General features: G+C 51.1%; 1 protein-coding gene across 3 annotated transcripts in view; it reads right to left on the bottom strand.

Annotated features, from left to right (window-relative positions):
- Positions 1-8,409: 8,409 nt before the first annotated feature.
- Positions 8,410-16,712, bottom strand: part of CD247 (CD247 molecule) — a 79,840-nt gene continuing 71,537 nt past the window's right edge. For 2 of the 3 annotated variants that reach the window (XM_015245110.3, XM_072946198.1), the window contains exons 2-8: positions 15,462-15,565; positions 14,209-14,265; positions 13,560-13,640; positions 13,213-13,248; positions 12,322-12,378; positions 10,834-10,875; positions 8,410-9,595 (exon numbers count right to left, since the gene is read on the bottom strand). In XM_015245110.3, the coding sequence (XP_015100596.1) occupies positions 9,530-9,595; positions 10,834-10,875; positions 12,322-12,378; positions 13,213-13,248; positions 13,560-13,640; positions 14,209-14,265; positions 15,462-15,565 (443 nt within the window). In that variant the 3' untranslated portion in view covers positions 8,410-9,529. The remainder of the gene's footprint in view (positions 9,596-10,833; positions 10,876-12,321; positions 12,379-13,212; positions 13,249-13,559; positions 13,641-14,208; positions 14,266-15,461; positions 15,566-16,712) is intronic. The other variant, XM_015245111.3, reaches the window with a different exon arrangement.

Raw genomic sequence — 16,712 nt, 5'->3', positions numbered from 1 at the left:
AGGTCCTCTTGTTCCTGAACACAAGTTTGTGTGCCCGACTCACAGAGGCCCAAAAATACCGAAACGTCGGAGTTCGGAGCAGGGAAAGATTTATTGCTGGGCTGAGCAAGGAGAATGAGTGGCTTGTGCCCAAAAAACGCCAAACTCCCCGCCGGGTTTCAGCTGAGCATTTTTAAAGGTCAGCAGAGGGAGGGGCTGCCCAGGGTATGTGATCAGCTGTGCACGGTTCTAACTGGTTGATGGTGATCAATCCTTAGGCACCAGAAGGTCTGGGGGCCACATGCTCATGATTACCAAGGAGTTAATTTCTTCTATTTGGTGGTGGGTTTTAGTGGCAGAAAAACTCAGTAAATATGCATGAGATACTACTATCTGGGTGCTTCAGGGAGGATCTACAGTAGAGGATATGGGGGAGGGGTCTGTTCCAGGAAGGCCCCACAGGGTCCTGGCCAATTATAATTCCCCCCTTTCTTTGCTACGCCTCAGTCTTGAGAACAGGTGTGGACAAGAAAGGGAATGCTACTTTGGAGAGAGAGGTTAATCAGAAACTTGGCAGAAAAACTGTTTCAATCTTCAATCCTGTTTCATCCCTCCCCAGATCTTTCAGGGAACAGAGTGACAACCATTCTGGTACTTTCCGCCGAAATGGGGCAAAGTGCTACCTCAATTTGGGGAATGGACACCAAACTGGAAATATTCCCGAATTCCAAGTCCTAGATCTGAGTCTTGTATCATTAAGAGCTCATTCCATAAGGAATTCAGGAGCCCAAGACTAAAAATCAGTCTGGACCTGGCACTTTGCGGGGAGACTTGTAACCAGATAGCCAGTTGTCTCCATTTATCTGAGTAGGTTTTAACCTTTGATATTTTAACATATATATAACAAGAGCTATTGGCCACCACACACGTCTCCTTTTTTTCTGCTAACATCTGATCTAAAGCAGTTTTAGTACCTAAAATTTAATTTAATAATTACAAGAGGAGACCTTGAGGTTACAAGGTTGCAGCTGCCATCTGCCAGCAGACACTGCTTTGAGGATGGCTGGTGGCATCCCAAGTGTGACAGCTCAGAAAACAAGCGTCCTCGACAATACAGAAACGTGTCTGAAATCACATCCACAATGGCCACCTGGGTTTACCTTGGATGTCAACCCAGCTGCTCCACTTTGACTTTCAAATTCATTCCCCTCCTCAAAGCCAAAGCAGGTGTACAATGCATGTCCAAAAGGCCATAAAACAGGCTGCTTTGGTCAGTAAAGTTTAAGTCAAACCATGCATAAGCCAAAATGACTTCCCCACAGCTCAGTAATGTGCAGATTCTCCCATCATTTCCCCTTTTGATTACAAGTCTTTTAATAGAAAGTATTGATGATCAAAATATCTTTCCCTCGATGCTGGGGTAGCAGCTCCTGCCCCCAGGTTTAGGCCATGTCCCTCGGTGCTGGGCCTCCTTTATATCTGCCTAGTTATCCGCATTGGGGGGAAACTAATCAGATATGGTGAACAGGCTCGGAGGTGTGTTAATGGGGAAACACTTTACAGGCTGTACATTTTATCGTTTATACTCAATTGTTATGCAAGCTTTGTACATGCGCTTTTAGCAATAAACTTAAAGCAAGCATTATTATACTCTGTGACAACTCCATTAGAGAATTCTCTTTCTATCCTAAACACTGGGGGCAATATTGATAGGGAGACAAACATTTGGTAAACAGTTCAATGAGAAAACAGATTAAAAGCCAGTGATACTTCAAACAACCAAAAAATTATAACCATATTCATCAGTTCACTCAATCCTATGCAATCAATCCCTTTTACTAACAGTTTTCATTAGACTTCTTAAATATCTTACCCAGTTCAGTAGTATGATTTATAAGAAGCCTGTATTTGGCCAAAAAAAGAGTCCTTTTTATGAATTTTCTTGAAGATGAAGCAATTCTGCAAAGCATCCACTTAACTGTCTGAATGAGAAAAGACCCAAAAAGGCAAGGTAAAAAGATCTGATTCAGTGTTTTTAACAAAGAAGCTTAATCATTTTCCTGTAACACACAACATTCCAAGACAACAGCCAGAACCGTTAACTATTATACCAGGACCTATCCAAACTTCAAAAACCCCACACAGTCTCTCAAATGTCCACATCAACAATATTTATCCATACCACATAATCTGAAAAGGCTTATCACTCATTTGACAATGCTTCCTGTGCAATTCAACACACCAATCAATCCTCGTTCAGTATGTTTCTCTGAGATGCCTCAGGGGGGCTCTGAAGCATTGCAAAGTCAACCGAAGTCAAAAGAACTTTAAATAGAAACTGATAAGAAGTTTGTCAAAAATATCAAAAAGTTCCACACTATCTGTTATCAGAAGCATTCTAAGCAAGCATTCTCCTAACAGAGAGGAACCAAATCTAGCCCTGCACCAGCCTACTTTGAATAACAATCTATTTACCTAAATTTAATCTAATCTCAGCTGACCATGCACAGAACTCCTTTCTAATTTTCCACAACTTTTTCTAATTTTCCACAACTTTCTATATCCATGTTAGTTTGTCCCTTATTTTTTCCCCCTTTCAAAAACAACCAGCTTCAGGACCAAGTCACTTTCTCTTCCAACAAAATGCAATTCTATTCCCTATACCTTCCTCCACCCAAAACACACACCTGACTTTGCCGCTGTACACTGAAACAGTTCCCCCATTACTTCAAGTAGCTTCAACTGTTAAGGCAGGCAGATAGTGAGACGTGAGCAGAGAAAGGGGGACTCAGGCCAAATGGCAGGAATTGGGCAAAAAGGAGGGACATGGGGCCAAATGATGGAAACCCTACAACATGAAAACAACAGGGGTCCCTGGGCCGAGAAAGAAAAGAACTTCTGGGCTGAATCTCCAGTGTCCACATGATACTTTTTTCTCATTATACCCTCATTACAATAAAATTAGCCTTGCAGATTAGAAGTACCCATCATGCACCGACACCATGACACTTCTAATCCAGACTAAATAAGGACAAAAATCCCTCCTCCCTTTGGGAAGGTGGGGTTGGGATGGAAATCAGGGAATAGGACCCCAAACCCTTCCCTCCCCAATGAATATTCCGCCCATTTATTTTTACACTCTGTGTAACCAACTTGCCAAAGAAACTCAGGGCAGCTGCTCACCTGAGCCTGCCAGCTCTCCCCTTGAGAGTGTATTGTCCATCCCTTAATAAGTCCCCACCTTACTTTCTTAACCAATGCGTCTTCTCTCTGAATTACTTTCTTAACCTCTGCATCTTGTCTCTGACTTCTTTCTGCGATGGGGAAAGAACCTAGTCACCACCAACAAAACAACTACACATCCAAATTTCCTGGTCCCCAGTTCCCCAAAATCCCAACCTCCAGGGAATGTTTCAGTATCTTATTATGTTTGGAAATGACCTAGCCATTCAACTATTCAATAAACTTTCATCACCTAACCCTGTTTGGCACAATTCCAAAATTCCAAGCCACCAAACACCTGGAGAATCACCTCCAAGCAGACGCTTTAAAAACACAATCATTTCTAAAAAGTTCACTCAAAAGCTTCAATCTCATCTGCATCCAATTCACCCACAAGAATTTCATCATATTAAATTAATTTTTTCTTTCTGCCAACAAACTGCAACAGAAACAATATGAATTTATTGACCTTTCAGTAAACCTAGGTACAATAAAAGACAATGTCTTTGTTGATTATACCAATGAGTTCAAGCTAGCTTTAATATCAGATATCAATTTAATAGTAAATATTTCCCAGATCACATGAACCCAACATTCATTCTATCTAGCCTCCTTTATACTAACTTATACCTATACTGTGAACCCTGAAGAAATTCAGGATGGAGACAGCCTGGGCTGCCTGCTGCCAAGCCCTCAGCCACTGCACCACCCCCAACAGTGCACCCAGAGGGCACTCGGGATGGGAAGCCCAGGATACTGACCCTAGATGGTAAGGTGAATATTAAAGCAATGATTTCAATGAGCCCAGTCTCTTGCATCTTCCCATAAATAGAAGAGTGCTCAATTCTTTAACTTGAGCTATCAGGTTTTCTTTAATTAACAGTAATCTTTTGATGTTGTGATTAGCTGGTCTTTGTTGCGAAAACTCCTATATATCCTGGCTCCTCCTTTACCTCATCAGACCAATCCCTTAGAGATGAGAGACTGCCTCCCAGGTTTGAAGTCCTCAGAAAGTCCATGAAATACAGCATAATTCTCAATTTTAGGTTGTGTGGGTTTTTTCCCCCAGTCAACAATATCATTCACTCATATTCACATGCCTCACTTTCAGCAAAACCAGGAGGAGAGAACAGGATTTGGACTCAGGTGCTGACACTCACAGACACACCCCCTCCACCAAGATAAGGGCTGAAGCAATTGCAAAAGGCCCATTTTGATATAATAGCAGAGCCATCAGGATTCATTGTTCTCCAAATCTCCGCGAGTACTGAGCCCACAGTGTTACAATAAAAAAATACCATTTTCTTTCATTTATGGGTATGTAGCTGAAGATCTCCCAGGTTTGCACAATATACCCTAGAAGAGTCCTATATATATATAAGAGAACGGAGCTCTGACATCCATATTTAATTACTCATGGCTGATGTTATCAAATATCAAGCCAAGAACAATTCAAAACGGTCCCTCAGGATCACAGGTCCCTGGTTCCCAAAAGGGGGATTCCCAGCCAATGCCTCATCAGTCTAGAAGGAGGGAACCCCAACCAGTGCCCATCAGAGATGAAGCTGAATGAATGACCAATGCTAGAAAGAGGAAATTCCAAACAATGCTCTGCCTCAAGCAAAGCCAATGCAATAGGGAAGGATATCCTGGTGTCATCACACTGGAGCCCCGTTACTCACCAAAGATGTCACAAAGGGCCATGCAAGTACTGATACACACACACACCTGTATGTGTATCACACAACAAGCTTGGTCCCACAGACAAAACATCAGACATGTGTGGCCCCCAAATCCCACTTCTACTCCCAAATGGAGGCTTCCAGAGTAGCCTGGCTCCCAAAAGAGAATGGACCCAGAGTGGCTCCCAGTGAGCCCAGAACAGCTCATTTCCTGGAAGGGAATGAGCCCAGGTGGAGCAGGTAGAATTTTCCCACCCTGCGCAAGCCGGAGTGGCTCATCCCGAAACGAGTCACACAAAAACACAAACAACAAACAAGCTGCGGTCGCACAGACAGACAATCAGAGGAGGTGTAGTCTCAAAACCCCACTTCCACCCCCAGACGGAGGCCTCCAAACAGATTGGGCCCAGATCTCAAAAAAGAACGGACCCAGAGTGGCTCGCAATGAGCCTGGAGCTCATTCTCATAAAGGAATGCGCCCAGATGGAGTGGAGAGAATTCCCAGCCTGAGCAAGCTGCGGTGACTCACCCCCAGGCGACACTGAAAGTGGACCGCTGCTCCAGACTTGCTTGGTTCCAAACAGCCTCGGACGGGGACGGCCACCTGTTGCGGAGAGTCCCGCCCAGTTCCCTGGAGCCAAGTGAGCTCCGGCAGCTGCTGGGACCCAGGAAAGTGGCTGCCCCTGGGCAGGGGCGACCCGCCACGGGCATAGACTCCTAAGCTGGCTTTGCAAAAATTGATACCAAATGCCAGTTCATGTGCCTGACACTCAGTGAGGCCAAACCCAAAACATTGGAGTTTGGAGCAAGGAAAGGTTATTGCTGGGCTGAGCAAGGAGAATGAGTGACACGTGCCCTCCCCCCCCAAAAAAACCCTAAAATCCCCGGAAGGTTTCAGCCGAGCATTTTTAAAGGCCAGCTGAGGGAGGGGCAGCCCAGGGTACGTGATCAGCTGTGCACAATTCCCTGATTGGTTGATGGTGATCAGTCCTTAGGCACCAGAAGGTCTGGGGGCTAAGTGCTCATGGTCATCAAGGAGTTAATGTCTTCCACTTGGTAGTGGTTTTTAGCGGCAGGAAAACTCAGGAAATATGCATGAGATACTGTTATCTGGGTCCTTCGGAGACAAACTGCAGCAGAGAATATGGGAGAGAGGTCTGTCCTGGGAAGGCCCTCTGGGGTCCTGCTCCGTTACACTCTGAAGGAAGCTCACCCCAAACTTATCCTCTGGTTCTCCTGTCTGAGGGTACACAATGTAGCTCCCTCTAGCTTGTCATAGTCACCATTTAGTGTCTTCATGCAATTCGTTGATTTGAAATGACATGAAAAGGAAAATTTGCATCTTAAAGTGAATTTCCCACAGAGAGAAAACTTCAGCTTGCTGAAGAGCTCTGGGAGGCATCCTGTTTAACTAGTGTGTGTGAACTGACTCTGCGCGTTTTCCTTGAACTAGGAGGCTGAGAGAGAGCACGGGCTGGCTCTCAAGATGCGGTCACTGCCGTGTCAGGGGCCCCCAGTGGGAAGACGGATACTGGGCCTTTTCCTCCCCTAGTCCTATGTCAAAGAACGCCTCCCTCTTTCCCATTCCACCCTGTCTCGAATTTATAGCTTGCTTTTAAGTGTGTAAAGTTACTTTCCTTTTTAATCTTTTTGTTTGTTTGGGGGAGGGGTAATTAGGTTTTTTCATTTACTAATTTACTTTGATGGAGGTGGTGGGCATTGAACCCTGGACCACATGCGTACTAAGCATGCACCTCACCACTGAGCTACATCCTCTCCCCTGTGAAGTAATTTCCTTAAAACAATTTCAGGCTTTAACAGGAATCCTCTGTTCTGTAGAGACGACGGTGTGCTCACAAGCATGAGAATGACCTCAGAAAGCAAAATCCCTTTTAAAACGTTGTTCCTACCCCACTTCAGTGGTACCCACCAGGCCAAAGTGCCTATGAGGGCATGTGAAGGGTGTGAATTCTCTCTTACTGCTGCCTTTTCTCTCTCCAAAGACTAGGGCCACTCTCACCCTGATCCGGGGCTTCGTTCTGCCAGCACGTCCGCTCCCCACCACTGTCTCTGTGCTGGTCTGGCTCAGACTGCAGTGCGCCCTCCGGCCCGCATCCCCCAACCCCTGGGGCGAGCTCCCGCAACCATGGCTTACAGCCCGCCTTCCTCCTTGCCTCTTGAGTCAAAATATTGACAGAATTGGGTCAAGCTCTCTTATTTTCAGGCCAGCTATATAGGTCACACAGCCTGCACCTTGAAAGTCGGTCTCAGGTTGAGGCTTAACCCACTTCGACTGAGAGGGGAAGCCAACTTCAGTCTTTAAAAACCCCGGTGAATATAAGATAAAGAAGTAGCACCCCAAAGGAGGCGGTCACTTGTCTTAATGAACGTCAGTCCGTGGAAAGACAGCTGAAACAACATAGTGGAATTTTCCACTTCTTTGCTCCATGACCAGGTGATATTAAAGGAGGGCTCACAGTCTTCGGCCACTCTGTCCCCCTCAGAGCTCTGTTTCTTCCATCAAGCCTTCCGCAGCTTCTCCGACCCCTGGCTGGGCCCTGTCTGCACCCCTTCAGCGGCAGCTACTCATCCCTGCCCGCCTCTGCTCCCACCTACCAGTCCCGTGTGTGTCATGACACTGCAGTGTGATGCTGAGTTCTTCTAGATGAGGTGGATGAAATCCCATGACAGGATCCTAAGTCCCTAACTCTGTGATGACACTTCTCCACCCTCCCTGGTAGCTTGCAAAGTCCTGGACACCAGACAGGTGCTAGACCAACATTGGTTGAATGAGTGGAATTGAATTCCCCTGTGAGGCCAGTATGCGAATCCAATGCCTTCTCTTCATGGGCTGTCGTGTGCACACCTGGCAGAGATGCACATCGCTCCTGTTGAAATCCCAAATGCTCAGATGCTTTTAACAGCTGAGGCCTTGGATTTCAAAGCCTTTACCCAATATTAACTGGTGGCTTGATGAGTTGGGGCGTTAAAAACAGCCCCCGCAGTCAGAGAAAATACTGCTGGGGACATGGCTACTTTTTGTGAGAGAACCTGACCTAAAAGATCTTGTTGTCCTCCATCCCTCCCCAAATCCTATGGACTAAGGCTTTGCGTGGTGGCACTGGTGTCTGTTCATAACTCTCAGACACCCTCTGCCTACGATGCTGCCTCTTCCTGACCTCCAAATGCTCAGCTGGCCTGTCTCGGGCTCATTTTCCTGCAAGCTGCAAGCTAGCTTGATGCTGGGAGCCCTGCCCTCCAGGGCTCCCTCCCCATCACCTTCTCCCGGCTCCGCATAAGGCCTGGCCCACCCTGACATGCTCCATCGCCCCAGGCACAGCACCCTGCTAGATGCAGCAGCATTCTGGGCCAGGGGGTGCATCTTACTCATCTACAAGTTCCAAGGAACCATCTCCTTCTCCCAAAATTCAGCAGTTTTGTACCCACTGCAGGGGCAGCAGGCTGATTTCCTGACGACTAAGTTAGCATTACAGGCTTGACAGCTGAAATGAACCTGGCGGCAAAGTGGCATTTTCACTGAAGCATTTATTACGCAGAAGAGTAAGGCGCTAGCAAACACGTATAAATTAAAACCGAGCCAGGCAGAGAGGGTTCTCCATCCATGGCCACGTGCCCTTCTGTTACACAGCACTGTCCCAGGAAGTCAGCTGAGGTTTTCCCCGCCCTGCCACTGTCTTTGGGGATCCTTCTAGGTCTGAGTGGTACCGAGTCTTCCTTCGAGGCCTTTCCCTTGACAGGTTTGTCTTTCACTCGGTGAGTTGAGCAAGTGTCTGGAAAGAATGTGGTCTTGCTTTTCTCGTGCCCCCGGCTGTGTTCATACGCTGATGACACCGCTGTGTTCTTTCACATGTCTCCCCGTAGCTGGCTTCCCTGGGAGAATGTGGGCTCCCGGAGGGCAAGAATGGGCTTGTTTCGGTCCCCACAGGGCCTGCACACAAGTCCTCCAGGGGGGAATGTATGCTTGCTTGCAGGAGGGCCCCTTCCCGCCCCACCCCAAGGCCTCTTGCTCTTCTGCTCCCATCCCTCACCCCCCCCCCACTGCCTCCCCACTTCAGTCACCTCCGGCTGCTACACAGGCCCACCTTCCCCTCTGCCCTGACCCTTCACCCTCCACAGGAAGGCACTACAGCCTCCCTGGCCCAACCATCAGTTACCCTGGCTGACAACAGAAGCCAAATTTACAGCAGGAGCGAAGCCACTCAAATACTGAGAGAGCGATACAGACCATTAGGACATTCGCTGACATCTGGGGTTACTCTGGGGACTTTACAAAACACAGCCTAGCTGGACTGGGTATGAGAAGGAGGGAACCCGTCTTCCAGGTAAGAGCCCAGAGCCACCGGGAGCGGGGCCTGCCCATGGTCTCCAGGAAACCAGACCCCAGAACACGCTGTGCTCATAGTGGCCTCCTCCAAGACAGGGCCTGGCGGACTCCCTCCCTCCTGGTGTCCAGGGATGAAATTCTGTGTGACAGTTTGGGATTGGGTATGACTAAATGTTACAACTTGAAGCCTCCCATTCATAAAGAGGAATACTTCGGTGGAGAAGTTATGAGTGAACTGGGTTGTAAATGCTTTATCCTGTAGCTTGAACAATCCGGGCGTCTGCAGGTCTAGCCTGAGCCGTTAGCGAGGGTGCAGGGTCTGCATGTGGAGAGCATCATAGGTGTCTTTGGTGGCCGCACTGAGCCCCTAGGGAAAGCAAATCAGAAAAGAAGAGTGGGTCAGGAGCCCCACGTGGGCACGAGCCTACCTGGAGGCCAGCAGGTGTCTTGTGCAGCCTGGCCTGTGACCTCCCAGCCAGCCTGAGGGCCTACGAACCATCCCCACAAGCCACAGGCGGGGGCCTTGGCCTATGTGGCTGGAGCAGAGATGGGCTCTGTGTCCCGCTGGGAATGGCCCTGGTGCAATTCCTTTCCAGCTAAATTCTCATCTTCTCCCACCTTGTCAAGTGCAACGCCCAACAGAACTTCCTGTCAGACCACAGAGGAAGGAGAGCGCCCCAGCTGGAACACTGAGCTGGAGCCAGGGGGCAGGGGGCAGTCCTGCTCCAGAGAATCGGCTGTCCCTGAGGCATGGGCCTCCAGGAAGCCGGGACGTATCACGGGCACAGAGTGGCTCGTTGGCCTCAGCCCTCCTGAGCCTCCTTCCACTTCTTTGCAGGGGAACAGGCAGGCTGGTCCAACCTCACTGGACCGTCTCCCTCTCTGGTCGAGAAGACAGATCAACAGCAGCCACACAGAAAAATTCTGGGGGCCGTTTTGACATCACCCTGAACTCAGGCAAGCCAGGCAGCCCGAGATTTTAGAGTCAGTCGAGCGAGCTGTGAACAGCCTTGGGGAGGCATGAACAGCGAAGTGAGAACCCAGAGAACCCACCGGGGATTACATTTTAGAGAAGTAGGTTGGTTGCGCTTAGTTTGCATAATTATTCACACTGATCTGCATAAGCTAGGTACCTGGCTACAGCTATTTTTCTTGATTTGTTTTCCCTCAATCTTCTCACCCATCCTCCCATCCTGTGAGGGGTGAGGATGCGAGGCAGAGCAAGGCTTCTGCAAGGGCCCAGAGCTGCAGAGAAAGTGGCAGGAAGTGGCTCGTGGGGCATCCTCTGCTACAAGACCACCCAGCCTCCAGGCAGCTGCCCCTGGTGTGACGGGGCAGCGCTCCCACGGCCTCCAGGCCTCCAGGCCTCCAGGTCGGAGCCAAGTGCTTGAATGGTTGAATCCCAACCCTGCCCCAGGGACTGACTGACAGAGGAGTTACCCCGGGCCTGAATGCGTGTCTCGGGCTTGCCCAGCCCAGCTGCTGACAGGAGCTGGCGCCACCAACAAGCAAAACCAGGGAGCCTGACCTCGGCCCTGGTTACACGGTGCCACCCTGGGAAGAAGGGCAGCAGCGCAGGCCAGAGGCACTGCCACCAGCCCTTACCTGGTAAAGGCCGTCCTGCCCCTTGCCTCTTCGCCGCTGGTTCTGCAGGAGTGAGACAAGGAAAGGGTTAGAAAGCCAGAGAGTCAGTACTACTCAGCCACAGAAAAGAATAAAATAATGCCATTTGCAGCCACGTGGATGGACCTGGAGATCATCACATTAAGTGAAGTAAACCAGAAAAAGAAAAATACCATATAATATCACTTACATATGAAATCTAAAAGAATGACCTAAATGAACTTATTTACAAAACAGAAACAGATTCACATAGGAAACAGTCTTACGGTTATCAGGGGGAAAGGGGGTGGGGAGGGATAAACTGGGAGTTCGGGATTTGCAAATACTAACTACTATATAAAAAATAGATAAACAGCAAGGTCCTACTGTACAGCACAGGGAACTACATTCAGTATGTTATAATAACCTATAATGAAAAATAATATGGAAAGGACTATATATACACATAAGTGAATCACTATGCTGTACACCAGAGACTAACACTACATTGTAAACTGACTATACTTCAATTAAAAGCAAAAAGAAAAAACCATACAGTCAGGCTGTCAGCAATAGCCTTCCTGCCCAAGGGCCCTACTTGAGGGGCGCCAGAGAGGCAGAGATGACTGCCCCCCAGCCAGCACCCCTGCCCCCTGGGAGAGAAGGGTCCTCGGGCCACTGGTCAGACCTTGGCCTCTGCAGAGTAAGGTGAGGCCTGGTTCTGACCAGGCCCAGGCTTGCTCTGCCCAACTCAGATCCTCCCAGGCATCAGATTCTTGGATCTGGTCCACATGGGAGTTGCCCACGTGGCCCACCGCTTGGAATTAAACGAGCTTCCCTGATGCTCTCAAAATTCTCGGCTAGTCATCAACGCTCCCTGGGAACAGCACCTACGCCGTGGGGACAAGCTCAGACGTAGAGCCCACCCCCATCCTGGCTTCCCTGTTCACCGGCTGCGTGGCCTTGGGTAAGTTACCGCACCTCCTGTGCCTGGCAGGGCACCTTTCTCACTGGGTTGTTGTGGGAATTACAGGAGACCATCTATCTGGTAAAGCATTGACCAGGCCAGCTTCACAGGCATGTCACCAATGCAGTGACACAGGGGTCAAATTTAGAGGGGTTCAATGCTCTGTTCTCGCTTTTTGGAAATTCTCAGTCATTTATGAACAACGAGCCCTGCCATTCCAAGTGCACATGATAATGACTGTTATTAATGGTGACAGATTTGACCTGTTTTTGCAAAGCACAGGCATCTTAGAATCTAACTAGGTTTTCACTCCTTAAAGGGCATCAGCCCTTCCTTAGTACCTTACATACTAGCCAGTGGGCAAGAGCTGGACTAACTCTGCCTCTGCCAGCCACCACACGGGCTTTTGCAGGTAATCAGAGGAAGGGGTGGGACTAGAGGCCTGTGGCAGGGCATCTGGAAACTTCTCTGGAGCAACTCCTACACCACCCAATTCTTGGGAATTAAGAAAGAGCAACGCTCACCTCGCTTTTCATCCCGATCTCGCTGTAGGCCTCCGCCATCTTGTCTTTTCGCAGCTCCTAGAGAAGTGGGTGCGAGACACTGGTTTTACCAATTAACGCAGAAAACTGTGGGCTCTCCTACAAGAGGAAACTTCTGGATTCCCAAGTTGGTCAGGAGTTGCGGGGAAGGCTTCCACAATCAAGGCTCCAGGCCTTATTCACACAAACATCTTTGCCAACAACCAGGTCCAACTCCATCCTCCTCCTCCTCAGCCCACTGGAACATTCTCTGAGCTGCCAGCCCTTTGCATGGAGCTGAAAAACTCAGGTTAGGTTCAAAAAGATAAGATGTGGAGTCCTAGCTAAAGGACACGCATGTTGGACAATGCAAGGGCTCACTGGGAGCTCCAGAATCATCTATTTGAGTTAGTTGTGTCTTTACACAGCCAGCACCATGAGCGGTGGGTCAGCCAACTGCAGGACGGAAAGCAGGGTAGCTCTCCTTACAGCAGGTCACCGCCTACAACAGTCCCTTTTGTGGCAGCCCCAGATCAACACCCAGGATGGTGAGGCTGACTTTCCAATGAGAGGCGACACTCAGGGGATAACTCCAGCCCTGAGGAACAGGAGCCCTCAGAGGGGGCTTCCCCAGCCTGATGTCGCTGTCCCCCAAGGGGGTCCCCACCGGGCTTATCAAGGGAACTCCAACAGCAGGGAGGGAAGGCAAGCCAAGGGGCCTTCCGACAAGCAGCCGCTGCAGGCGGCAAGCAGGGGAGGCATTATCTGGCCCAGGGAAGTGACGGCCAAGCCAGGCAAAGACCACCGAGTAGGGAGCAAAGTCTTCATCCAAGGCCCTCCTCCAGCCCTACCAGCCAACTTTTCCAGGGAGAATGTGACACCTCCTCTACTCACATTGTACACGATGTCCTGGGGATTCTTCCTCCTCTGCTGGGAGAGACAAGGGGGAGAAGTTAGAGGTGGAGAAACAGGAATCCAGGCCAGGAGAGCTGCAGCACCCTCCCCATGCCCCGTGGCCCCACACCCTCTGTGGGCTCTGCCGTCAGCCTGTCCCCTTCCTGAAGGGCAGCGGGAAACAGGGCCTCCCCCGTCCTCATGCCCAGGCCTCTCACATTACGGTGGAAGGTAGTGGCAGAGTGTGGCAGAGTGCCCAGGAGTCCTCTCCTCACTGCCCGGCTGAGCCCTTACACACACTCACACCCTCTCATCACACACACGTGCAGAGACAGTTAAGGCCCTACCGGTTTCCCTCCCATTTCAGGGTCCAGGCCCCCTCTCTTATCCAAAACAGCATACTCCTCTCTTCGTCCCAGATTGAGCTCCTAAAACAGAGAGAAAAGTATCAGAGACCAGAAAGAGAGGCTCAGGAGGATGGGGCTGGCGGGACTGGGAGACCCCTCTGGGTGGTGGCTCACAAAGGAAAGAGCAGGGGCTGGGAGATTCATGGGGAACCATCATCTCCAAGAACATCTCAAAGAACATGCGTTACCTTGCGGGGGACAGGGGAAAGCGGTGATCATCGGTTCGACTAAAGTCCCATTGCACAGGGAGCGTGAAATCGCTTCCCTACCGCAGGGAAGATTTTAGACATTCCTTCTCCACCCCCATCTCTTCTGGCCTATGAACCGCGGAGCAGGCACTACACCAAGTAGGCGCCTTCCGGGCATCAAATCGCTAGTGGTGGCATCCTCGCAGTAACCCCACGAGGCAGGCACCTTGACTATCCCCGTTTTACTGGTTAGGAAACTGAGCCCCAGGGAGGTAAGACGACTTGCAGGGCTGGCAGCCGTGGACCAGACGTAGACCGAGCCCCTGGCCGCCGTCTTCCCCACGCCCCAGCTGCGGGCTGCACTTGCTCTCGGCGGGGCTCCACGGGAGAGGCAGACTTACGTTGTAGAGCTGGTTCTGGCCCTGCTGGTAGGCGGCGACGTCCGCGCTCCCGCTGAACTGGATGGAGAAGTGGGGAGAGAGCGCGTTACGCCCCGCGCACGCAGCCTCGCCCCGCTCCTCGACGGCCAACGGCGCGCGCCCTGCCTGCCGCGGCCGGGCCCCTGCGGGGGCGGTGCTGTGGGGGCCCCCTTTTCTGATCTCAACTGTTCTTTCTCCTCCCAGGGGTCAAGGGCAGACACGGCGTCGGCCCCCAGCACCCGCTGCGCTTTCTTCTCCCCCCGCCCGCGGCCTCGCGCGTGCGCAGAAGCGCCAGCAGCACCGGGCTCGCGGACCGCGCCCCCGGGTTCCGGGAAGTTCTCCAGGCCCCGCCCTCCGGGGCTCGGGGCACGACGGTGGCTGCGCAAGGTCCCACCTCCTATCTCGCCCCCGCCGCAGGGTGCTTTCCGTGCGGCGCTGGGTCGCGCCAGCTTAGTGTCCCGAGGACCTGGCCCAGGCACATCGCCTCGCTCGATTTTCAGTTCATGCCGCCTCAGGTGAACTCCAGGGGCTTAGCGATTCAGAGCATTGGGAGCCACCTGAGAGATCACCTAGAACAACGTCGTTCAGACTTAAGAAAATCAGTAAGGCTCTGTTCTTTATAACAAAATCTTTTTGCCAAAGTCCAAAATCAAAAGGAGAAATGGATTGAGGCACGGGAAGTGATAACGACTTGAGTTTCCTGTCCCAGAAGTCCTTCCACCCTCTGCCCAGGCCATGGCCACCCGCAGCCCCAGCCCCTCCAAGAAATCCAGGGCCCGCAGGGGCACCAGGTGAAAACCCAGGCTCTGGGCCAACCCTCCCATGTACTGATGAGGAAGCGGAGGTTTCTAGAGAAAGGCTGGGAGAGCCTGGGTCAGCAATTGGACAGCAGACTCTGGAAAGGGACCAAGGTCCCCACCTCCCTGTTCTTCACTGCCTGAAGCATAACCCCCTCTCTTGCTGGCAGAGCCCCTGCCCTGGGATGCTTTGATCCGCTGGCTCCTCACTAAGGCACCAGCACCAGGCTTGCCTTCCCACTCTGTCCAGCTCAGCCGGATACCACCCCCCACTTCCGCAGCCCACCCAGTGTGCACACTTGGCTGGTCCCTGCTTTGCCCGTGGACACCAAGTCTCAGGTACCACCCAAGCTTGAGGCTTTCCAAGACCAAGTCCCCTCTGAACACCCACTGAGTTGGGGAGCCCACGCCTTCCCCCCAGAGCCCAGTGGTACCCACCTTCGCTCTCAGGAACAGAGCAGTGATAACGACGCCATAGATGAAGAGGATCCCATCCAACAGGTAGCAGAGTTTGGGATCGAGCAGGCCGAAGCTCTGTGCCGCTGTGTCAGGAGATGAGATTGGTCAACCAGGTGGCCCAGGTGGCACAACATGTCCCCACAACCCCGAGGGGGCCATGACCGGTCAAGGAAATCATGACAGGGGACTGGATCCATTCTTCATACCCCTCTGACCACAACCACGCTTCTACCCACTGGGACCAACCCCTGGGAAAACCTAGCCTGCCCTAACAACCTAGTGCCCCAACATGGCACCTGGTGGGGCCACGAGCTCTGGAAGACAGGAGCGAGGCAGAAACCAGATGGGAAGGGGAAACTGTCGCTGCCCACAGGACTGCTATTTAGGGCGTGGGAGCCCAGCTGGGTGTGAGCACCATCTGAACCACACACTCTGGACGCCTCTGTAAGATGCCCACCTCTGGATGAGTGGTACCACCACGGGGATTAGGGTCTGTGGCTCCCCGAGGCTTACCCACAGGCGGAGAACGGGACTGAAGGTCAAAAGAGATAATTTCAACCTCTTAATTTCAACTTAATTAGGACTGTGAGAACCTGGGTTAACTCTTCCTTCCTGACTCCCTGCTTCCTCGGTGTCAGGCACTGAGCAGTGGGATCTGGTGCTGGGCTTCCCTCCCCTGGGCCCTGAGGGGTCTCATGAGATGAGGTGCTTTGGTGGTCCCCCCTCCACTCTTGAACCTGGCAATCTCCCTGCTCACCAGTCCTAGTTCCAAGTCCTCAGCCTCATCCCTCCCTCTCTGCTCCCCTCGCCCACACTTGTCATTCCCAGGACACACCTTGCTCTTGCAGACTGTTTGCTTCTGTCCGCTCTATGTAGTCTCTCCCTGTAATACAACCATCTGATGCAGCCTACAAAGTGCTGCTCAGAGGTCCCCTCTGTTTAGGCTGTTCCACCCCACATTGTCAAGGAGCCCCTAATCCCTACTGCCATAATAGCCTTTGTCAAACTATAGTATGCATATTTAATTGGGCACTGGCATTGGAATGCAATCTGGTTGAGGAAGGGGGTACAATAAATAAAAACATTTTTATTTGAAATCTTACTGCACTGTGAGTGAGGAGACAGATTTTAGTCTAGACTGTTCTTTCTACCAGGCAAGTGTGCGGAAATCCAAGCTGTAAAACGGGGCATAGTACACGGCTCACTCCAGCCCTGCCTGGTATTGATAGG

The sequence above is a fragment of the Vicugna pacos genome, chromosome 21 (genome assembly GCF_048564905.1).
Source record: "Vicugna pacos chromosome 21, VicPac4, whole genome shotgun sequence".
Taxonomy (NCBI): Eukaryota; Metazoa; Chordata; class Mammalia; order Artiodactyla; family Camelidae; genus Vicugna; species Vicugna pacos.
This window is presented reverse-complemented; position numbering and strand designations above follow the sequence as displayed.